At 56.0% G+C, this 9,699-nt stretch overlaps 1 protein-coding gene across 9 annotated transcripts in view; it reads left to right on the top strand.

The window, feature by feature from the left end:
- DYSF (dysferlin) overlaps nucleotides 1–9,699 on the top strand; it is a 224,235-nt gene that overhangs the window by 129,158 nt on the left and 85,378 nt on the right. For all 9 annotated transcript variants that reach the window (XM_010829782.1, XM_010829784.1, XM_010829783.1 and 6 more), the window contains 2 exons: nucleotides 911–1,004; nucleotides 1,447–1,524. In XM_010829782.1, the coding sequence (XP_010828084.1) occupies nucleotides 911–1,004; nucleotides 1,447–1,524 (172 nt within the window). The remainder of the gene's footprint in view (nucleotides 1–910; nucleotides 1,005–1,446; nucleotides 1,525–9,699) is intronic.

The raw sequence follows: 9,699 nt of genomic DNA, 5'->3' as shown, positions 1-9,699 counted from the left end.
GGTGTGCTTAGGTTTTGGGAAGAGGGACTGGGGCAGATGATAGTGTGAGGAGAGGGGAGGAAGGGCCATGCAGAGGGAGCAGATGGCAGAGGAAGGCTGTCCAGCTCTCCCTGGCCCTTCTGCTGGGCTCCTGCCATGAGAGGCTGGTGGAACTTATGTCCTAGAAGGCCAGGTCTGGAAGGGCGGGCTGCCGTGTGACTGGCACATTTCCTGTTTTTTCCGGGGGCCTTGACTCCTGCTGGGGCTCATCCTCGATGAGGGGGTGCCATGTGGCAGAGGCAGTGGTGGAGGGATGCAGGGCACCGGGAAGGCGATTTATGGCCCAGTGGCCAACGAGGACAGGGGCGGGGACTGAGCATCTAGGTTGATGCAGAGCTTCTGAGCCTGAGTGTAGATGCCCCCCCCCCCCCGCCATGCCCTTGTCCCCAGCCTCAGGCTCCCTGACCCTCAGCACAGTGGGAGCTGGTAAGAGATGAGAAGACACAGCGCAGCTTCTCTGCAGAGCTGGGGACCCAGCTGCGTGCCTGTGTGTCCCCACACCAGCCCTGTGTCCAGGCAGGGGAGGACAGAGATGCTGTTTGAGGCCCTCCAGACGTGGGCTCCCCATAACCCCTACCCTGGGCAGACCCCTGATGGATTCCACCCTACCCCAGAGAGCCCCTTGAGTCCCTTCTTCTATCGAACTCTAACCTCTTGGGCTGGAACAACTCAAAACCCCCTTCTGGCTTGTCGGGTCTCCGCTAGAAAGGGAGAGGCTTTTCCCTGTGGACTTGACATTGGGATCTGGAGTGAAATTAGCGCTTTAGAACCTTGTCTAAAACACCTTGGAGACCTGACTATCTGAGCCAGTCTCCCCACCACCCCCAGCCTCTGGGGTCAGAATCTGCTGTGACCAGCTCTGTGTCTCCAGGGTGGCGTGGTGGACGACAGGAGTGAAGATTCCGTGTCCGTCTCCACCTTGAGTTTTGGTGTGAACAGACCCACGATTTCCTGCATCTTTGACTGTAAGTGATGTTTGGAGGTGTCTACAGGGGTGACACGGATGGGTCACCCTACGTTCCTGGGTGTGTGGGTTGCGTGATCAGGTGTATGTGTGGGGGCTGTGGAGAACTGCGTCTGTGTTGGTGGGTCAGTGTCGTGTGTGTGTCCGTGTGTGGTATATGTGTCAGTGCTGAGCCTGAAGTCCAGCACTCAAGGCACGGTGGTTCATTTGACCCCGTCCCCCTTCCCTGCCCCCTCCCCAGTGCGCACCAGGCCCAGGACACATTGTTCTGTGGCTCCGCCTCTGGGCTGTGGTCTGCTCTCCTGATCCTGGAAGTGTGGCACGTGTAGTCTCTTTCGTCCAGCCCCTCTGTCCACGGCTTTCTAGAGACGCGCTCCATCCTCCAGCCCCTGATCCTGTCACCCCCAGCCCCTCACTTGGCATCTGTTTCTTCTCTGGTGCAGATGGGAACCGCTACCATCTACGCTGCTACATGTACCAGGCCCGGGATCTGCCTGCAATGGACAAGGACTCTTTTTCCGGTAGGTGGGGGGAGTGGGGAGAGCTGGGGACCAGGGACTGAGAGCTGGGAACAGAGGCGTAGGGCCTTCGGCCCACAGGGAACGTGGCCTGGGCTCCCCCTGATCGAGGCGGGGTGCTGTGTCTGTTGGGTTTGTGGAGGTGGGGGCTGCTGTCAGCCCACTGTGTCTCCGGGTTGCAGGGGCCTGCTTGACCTCTGTGGGGTTTGGCTCTACTGGCCGTCGCCCCCTGAAAACCCCTCTGGCCTTGGCCCTGGGACACCCCTCTTTCTTGGCCTCCTGCAGCTTTCTGCTCCACCTGTTCCTGATCAACCACTTCACTGCCCCTTGAGTCTGATGCCCCCGAGGAGTTCCGTGTGTGTTTTCTTCTTTGGACACTGGGGTCCCCCTACCAACCCAGGAACTGCTCATGTCACGGAAACTTCCAGGTCTTCAGTTTCTAGAAGCCCCTTATACCACCCATATTTTCAGTGTCTCCCCTGGAAGACTCAGAGTCACCGCAGTTCATCTTGTCCAAAACGAACTCCTTGGGCCCCCTTCCTCCAGATCCAGGCCCCCCTTTACTTCCTCCCTCGGTCCTGGCATCACATCAATGTGCCTGTACTGCCCATCAGGCTAGAAACAAGCAGGTGCCCAGCTCTGTTGATTCTGGCTCCCGAGTCTCAGAGACTGTTCCCTCCTGTTCAGCATTGTGGCTGCTGTCTCGCACTGGCCATGGCCCTTTTATCTGAGCACTCTGGTCATTTCCTGGCCTCCCTGTGACCTTCCACACTAACCCAGACAGATCTGGTCATGTCACTCCCCTGATTTCAAACAGATACTAATACATAAATGGGCTTCTTCCCTGGTGGCTCAGATGGTAAAGAATCTGCCTGCAATGTGGGAGACCTGGGTGCGATCCCCGAGTCAGAAAGATCCCCTGGAGGAGGGCATGGCAACCTGCTCCAGGCAAGACTTTGCCTGGAGAATTCCATGGACAGAGGAGCCTGGCAGGCTACAGTCCGTGGGGTCGCAAAGAGTCAGACACAACTTGGTGACTAACATTTTCACTTTCACAACACATAAATCCAGAACTCTTAAGTGGACAACTCCTTTGTGATCTGACTCTGCAGACCTCGCCAGTTTCATCTTTTCCTGGTTCTCTCTCCACTAGGCTCTGGCTGCGCCGGCTCTTGTCAAAGCTGTCTGGTTCTTCCGTGTTCCTGGCCATTGTGTCAGTGCCTGGAACACAGTCCCTCCCTATTCTTGGTCCAGTGAACTCCTACTCGTCTTTCAAGACCCAGCCCACATGCCCTCCGACCCTTCCCCAAGCCGAGCTGGTTGCTCCCCCTGAGTACTCGGTCAGGACCTTGCCAGCACCCGTCCCAGAGCCCTTACCCACTGCATAGATCAGTTGCCGTGTGTCTCTGTCACATTCTTTCCACCATGACTCTGAGCTCCTCAAGGAAGAGACCTGCACTTACCTTGAACCTATAGCGCTAAAGAACTAACACCGAGTGCTTACTCTGAGCCCAGGCACGTTACTGGTGTTATTTCATAACCCTTACAACTGTTCTATGAAGTAGGCTTTAACATCCCCATTTTACCGATGAAGAACCTGAGACTCAGGTAGGTTAACTAAATTGCTTGAGCTGAAATAGCTGACAAGTGATGTACCCCCCTTCCAAACGCTTGGTGCTTAGTTGGGTGAACTGAGCTCCTCTGGGAGAGTGGCCTTCTGTTCATAGACTGGGACTCAGCTCACGGCCACCCATCCATGCCCCTTTCCAGGTCCTGCTCCTCCCCAGCCTGGGGAGCGACCTTGGTTCCTCCCTGGCAGCTGTACCTCCTCACCTTCCTCTCCTCTCAGTGACCTTTTCTCTAGCTCTGTGCAGCCGGACTTGGGGTGGGTGGAGCAATTTCTCTTCTGTGCTTTGGGTTCAGGGTGCTGAGAGAGTGTGCACGCGCAGTGCAGGGGCGTTGGCAGGTGGGAGGGCGGTCTCTGCCACTGCAATTTCCTGGGAACCGCGGCCAGGATGCTTTCTGACACTCAGCACCTACTCTCAGGAAAAGAGAAGTGGCCTAATTCCCAGTCTTGCTTCCTCTTCCTTCAGGGGAGAGTGTGCGAGGTGGGGGTGCAGGTGTGGGAGGAGTGAAGTGGGGTGCAGGTGGAGGACCCCTTCTCCGTGGGCTGTACTGTGGCAGACCTGTTGGAGGGGAGCTCCCCTGGGGGACCCGCACCTCTGGGGACCGCAGGCAGGGTCAGCCTGGCACCGCCCGCAGGAGACGTAACACTTTCCATCCTAGCTCCACCCCCGCCCCCAAATAAACATCCCTTGAGTTTTGAGGGCACTGCCCAGGGCTTCCTCGGAGGCCACTGGCTTCTGAATGAAAGGCCTGATTGAGCAGCTGCTGGAAAGGAAAACAGCAGCCAACACGGGTGAACCTATAAAACCCAGAGTGTTTATTTTCACTCCCAAACCCTAAACCAAAGCAGCTTCTCCCCTGGAACTGACCCTGGGGCGGCTGGCGGCTGGAGGCTGCGCACGGCCACCGGCTGGCATTTCTCAGAGGAAACTCCTGTGTGCATCAGGCATGTCTGGGGCCGGGGGAGGGTCCGGGGCGGCAGAGTCTGTCACTGGTCCCACCTTCCAGCCGGTCTGCTGGTGTCTGTGGCCGTGAGGGCCCGCCTTGGGAAGCCCTCTGGCTTTTCTCCCAGTGGGGGCTCCCGTGGCCCTGGGCTGTGACCTCTGCTTGTCCGTTGTGGCGTGGCCTTGGGACTGTCCCAAGGCTGGTGCTGTGTTTGTTTCCTTCTCCTTGGCCGAAGGTGTGGGGGACATACAGGAGTTGCCCAGGAAACACTTGTTGAGTGACACTGAGCTCAGGTGGGGAGGGAGGCTTGTGGTGATATTGCTGTGCAGGGAGCCTGAGGATTTTGCCTCAGTGGGGTTTGCCTGGAGGGCCAGCACCAATCCTCTGGACCCCTGAAAGGGTGTGTGTGGCCTGTGTTTGTGTGGTTATGAGTGTGTGTGGCCAAGGTAGTGATTAGGTATAAAAAATGTGAACTGATGCTTACTTCAAATGACTTACATTGGGATAGGATTGCCACTGCTGGGTGAGCATCTGGCCTGTGAACTGGATCCATTTAGAATGGAGAAGATAGGACTCCAGACCTAGAAACCACACGTCCTCAACGCCATGCGTCATGGGCAGTAGCGTGGCTCTAACCAGCGCTCAGAGCTGAGTTGCTCATCACTGTGGATGGATATTTCTTAAAGAGGCTTGGGGAGGACACTGTCTCCTTTGCCCAGTTATACTCCAGGGAGTTCTTCTCTGCTTTCTCACTTAGCCTGGAACCACCTGTGTGGTTTGAGGGAGCCACAGGCTCTGCTTCCAGGGCTGCCACCACGATGGAGGACCCCTGGGCAGCTCATAGACCAGGGCACCGCCCTTGGCTTGAGGCCCCAGAAATTCCTCCTTGCAAGTGTCATGGGTCAGTGGGCTCAGGGACCGGGCTTGGTTAATGAAGAAAATGAGAGGCTTGAGGATCAAATGCCAAGTTATTAATTTCTGGGGATGGGGTGTCTGCCAACAAAGTAGAGAGTCCAGTGCTCTCTTTGCTGGCCTTATGGTTCCTGGGAGGTCAGAGCTACGTGCTAGTTGGGTGGTCCTGAGGGGTGTTGATGCCAGGCCAGGCCACAGTGAGGTCTGCTGAACTACGGTTGCCCCTTGGCTCAGGTCACCTCTGTGGGCCCCCAGGTCCAGACTCTGTCCTGAGTGGGGCTGGGGAGTCCTTGCTTGTGGGCTTCCTCTGTCTGGACTCCAGTCACAGCCCACCCCTCTCTTCTGAAGCACAGCTTTCTGTTAAGGTTGGCTCTGGCTGGGGGAATTCTCCCGATGAGCTTAAGAAGCTGTTTTCCAAGGTGCACTGGAGGCTTGTGAAACGCTCCACTTAAAAAGGGATCCTGAGTGAGAGAGGCTGGGAAACACTGCACGCTTAGCAATTTACAACGCACAGTGGCACTGAAGGCTCTGGGGTGGCTGCAGGAAAGGAGCCCGTGGAACTTGTTTAAGCGTTCCTTCGTTCCCCCGAGAACGCGCCTTGCTTAGAGCATATTTTGGGAAACTGATCGACAGGATTCAATCCAGCTAGCTCGGTGTGAATCCGGGACCGTTTGTGGGCTGCCCGCCTGCCTTCTCCTTCATCCTCTATTCCTGCAGCCCGGGGTGCTCCCTCCCTCGCCGCAGACAGGCTCGCTGTCCCCCCAGTGCTCTTTGGTGCCTTTGCCTATGTTGTCCTGGGTGCCTGGACGCCCCCTTCTCCTTGGTCTGTCTTGGTTACCTCCTTATTCTTGACACTTGGGGAGGCCTCCTTTGGAAGTATTGACTTGAGGCCACCAGGCTCCACAGCCTACCCCAGCCCCTAGTGCCTTGAACACTTTGCTAGGAAGCTGCACATCACTTGGGTTATAATTGATGTTTAGTTACCATTTCTAAGCAGCAGTCATGATCTTAAGAGTCTGGACCATGTCTCATGCGCCTTCATATTCAAAGCACTGTGCTTACCTACCACGTGCTGGTCAGTCAATAACTGTATATTGAACGAGTGATGGATTGCAAATAATGCTGGAGTGAACATCTTGGTTCATATAGCTTTTTGGTTAATTTGGATGATTCCCAGGAATATGGGAAACGGTGTAAACAGTTTTATGTTGTTCAAGGCATACGGCCCAATTGCTTTCCTAAAGGGTTGTTGAATTGCTTCCAGCAATAAAGGAGAATACCTATTTCATCAGCTATTCGCCAACACTGGATTTTATAAATCTAAACAAATTTTTCTTAATTTTATATGAAAAATACTGCTGTATTGTAGTTTTTCTTTGCATTGCCTTGCTTACTAGCAGTCTACTCCACCCTGTCTTAAGGGGCCTTTTACCCTGATCATGACAGGAAGAAGGAGCCCTGACTTGGAGTCAGGGAGTCTGGTCCCAGGCACGTGTCAGCAGGCACTGGAGACTTAGTCTTTCTGAGGCAAGCCCCCTCTTCTAACAAGGGGTACAACGCCTCCTGTCCTGTCCCTCACCCTGGTGGTCTGAGCTGTTGGAGGGAGTATATTGTGACTGGAGAAGGGTCCTCCTCGGAGCTCTGGGAATGTCGCAGAGATTGGGCACAGGGCTGCAGGTCCAGCAGTCACCTGTCTGGGGCCTCCCACGGTGTTGAATTCCTGTAGAACCCTTGTGTGTTCTTGGCTGGAGCTGCCCGGACAGCCTGTGGTCCTCCAGAGCTCCAATCCAGCTTCCGCCTCAGGGGGATCTCCGTGCGGCTTGGCAGGTGAGGCTGGAGGCTGATGCTAGCCCTCACCTACCGGCATGGCCCTGGGAAGAGCCGGCCTCTCCCCTGCCCTCCCCCTCTTCTTGAGACCTGCCTCCCTCCTCCTGGCTTTCCTGGAAGAGGCTTGTGTCTGTGCGTCTGTCTGGCTTCCCTTCATCTGACCACCTTGCTTCAGCAGCACCCCAGCCCCCCCTTGTTTCTTTTCTGTCGCGGGGCTGGGCCTTGTGCGGGAGAGGCCAGGCCCGGCACACAGTAGCCCAGTGTCTGAGGCCCCAGGCCTCCAGGCCTGCTCCTTACAATGCCTTTGTTGTGTGTTTTTTCCTCCCCTGGGCGGGCGGGGCGTGCGTGTGGGTCTGGGTGATTTTGTTTGAAAGCCGCCCCCTCCCTCCCCCGTGCTGAGCTCATTGCCTGCGCTGATGGGGCTGCTGGAAGGAGTCGCCTGCTCGGGGGCCAGCGTGGGGGGGGCTGCCAATACCAATACAGCGTGCCCGGCCGCCACAATGTGCAATTGTGATCTCTGTGTAAACGCGGTCGGTCTGGGGCCCCCGTGCTTATAAAAATAAAGCGTTGGGAAGCACAGGGGGTGGGAACAAAAGGGGCTTTTTCGCTGGCTCTCTAATATGGTTTTATTTATCGGAACGCGCCCTCTTTCCCTTACTGGAACCGGGGAGAGGTTCTCTGCCTAGCTTGGAGCTGATGGTATCACAGCCAGACGGTTTCATTAAACGCACAGACGCCGTTGGGCCCTGCCAGGGGCAGGAAGGGAACGGCTCGGGCAGCCCTGCCAGGCTGGTGCATGGGAAGGGAGCCCTGTGCCAGGGAGGCCTCCACCAGGTGGAGGTGGTGAGAGGTGGACACGTCTCTCCTGCCCCTTCTTCTGCCAAGGTCCTCCCAATGCCCTCTTCTACTGCCAGAGTCAGGTTCAAAGCTGATTTCCTTCAGGAAGCCCTCCAGGATTGACCCCACTGTGCTTTTGTGCCTGAAGGTTGCGAACTGGTCTTAGCCTGGTGGCTGCCTCCCATTAGCCAAACCCAGCATTGTTCGGCCAGTGAGTGCCCGTAGCTTCTGCCTCCTAACTCAGATCCCCCCGTCACCCTTAAAACTAGCCCCTTGGGCAACAGCCACAATCCTGTACCCTGTCCCTTGATGGGAGTCCTCCTGTTGCTCACTCCAACTTTTCCACTCCTCGATGGTCACTGTCTGCCGCCTCCTGTAGTGGCTGTGGCATGCCGCCTGGTCTCTTTATGGACAGGGATCCTGGCTTGCCCCTCCCCATGGTGGGGAAAAGCTGTCTCCCCAGCTCAGCCCCAGAACCAGCTGGACATCTAGGCACTAGATGTCTGGTGTTGAGGCCATCTGAGGTCACACCGGGGCCATCCTGTGGGGTGCAAGGTGCTGCGGGATGGAGAAGGTGCTGAGTGTAGAGGGTTTGTGACAGGGCATTTGGGTTCAGCCCTGCCAGCCATTGGGCACCCAGCCTCCTGCACCCTCAGACTTCTCTGTCCACGTGGCCTCAGCATCTGGCACTTTGAGTCTTACAGAATGGCAGCACATGGACCTTGCACCCTAATGAGAGAAGCTGGGAGAGCCCCTCCTCCGAGCCTTTCGCTCCTGTCCCAGATTATATGCACTCAGCCCCATGGGCCCTTCTCCTGCCTTGGTTCCCAAGTGTAGCCCTGAAAGGCAGCATCGGCACCACCCGGGAACTTGTTAGGAATGTCAGTTCTCAGGCCCCACCCCAGACCTGATGAAGGAGTCTCTGAGGGTGGGGCCAGCCTTCCAGGTGATATCTCTGCATCCTCACATTGGAGAACCACTGCCCTAGAAACTTCTCTAGTGACACCTTGGGACCAGGCAGAGGGATGACTCCTGGTGGGTCCCAGGCCAGCATGACTGGGGCTGGCAGGTTAGAAAGGAGTTTGGGGGTGTCAGGAGCTGCTGGGATCTTGAGGTTCTCCTCACTGCCCCCCAGCTCCCAACAGCCCTCGAATCCCTTTGTTTCTCTTTAACTCCCCCACCCGTCTATGCTACCACCCCCTCTGCCTGCACCCTGGCAGCAGTTTCATAACTGGTCTCCCTGTACCCACTTGTGCCCCTTCCAGTCTGTTCTCCCGTGACAGCCAGCAGAAGCTTGCTGAAATGCAGACCTAGGCATGCCAGTCTACCAGCACCTCCCTCTCCACTCTACTCTGCCTCTATTGAGAAAGCTAGATTCCTCTCTTACACACCACTGTACCTCATTGCTATTCTTCAGAGCATGATCAAAATGGCAATTTTATGTTTTTTTTTGTATAGATTTTTGTATTGCTCCAAATGTGTTCTCAGTCTTTATCACCTAGCCCTGAGCTTTGCCTGCAGAAGGCACTCAGTAAATGCTTTCAGGATGAATGTCAATAATTCCAAACCATCTTGAAGATGTGTGTGTGTGTGCATGCGAAGTTGCTTCAGTCACGTCCCACTCTTTGTGACTCTATGAACTGTAGCCTGCCGGGCTCCTCTGTTCATGGGATTCTCCAGGCAGGAATACTGAAGTGGGTTGCCATGCCCTCCTTCTGGGGATCTTCCTAACCCAGGGGTTGAACCTGCATCTTGTATGTCTCCTGCATTAGCAGACAATTCTTTACCACTAGCGCCACCTGGGAAGCCCTGGATGAATGAATGAATGAATGAATAAATGAATGCACCATCCAGGCTCTTACCTCCTTCAACTATACTTTTGCCCCCCAGCAACCAGTCTAGAAAGGAGCCCACAGGGGGAGCTCTCTGGATCTCTGGGCCTGCTCTCCTGGACCTTGGCCCCATCTCCCTGCAATTGTCACCAGCTTGGCTCACAGAAGCCGGGGGTGGGGGGAGAAGCCGGGGGGTGGG

This window comes from Bison bison, unplaced genomic scaffold (genome assembly GCF_000754665.1).
Source record: "Bison bison bison isolate TAMUID 2011002044 unplaced genomic scaffold, Bison_UMD1.0 scf7180017864508, whole genome shotgun sequence".
Classification (NCBI taxonomy): Eukaryota; Metazoa; Chordata; class Mammalia; order Artiodactyla; family Bovidae; genus Bison; species Bison bison.
This window is presented reverse-complemented; position numbering and strand designations above follow the sequence as displayed.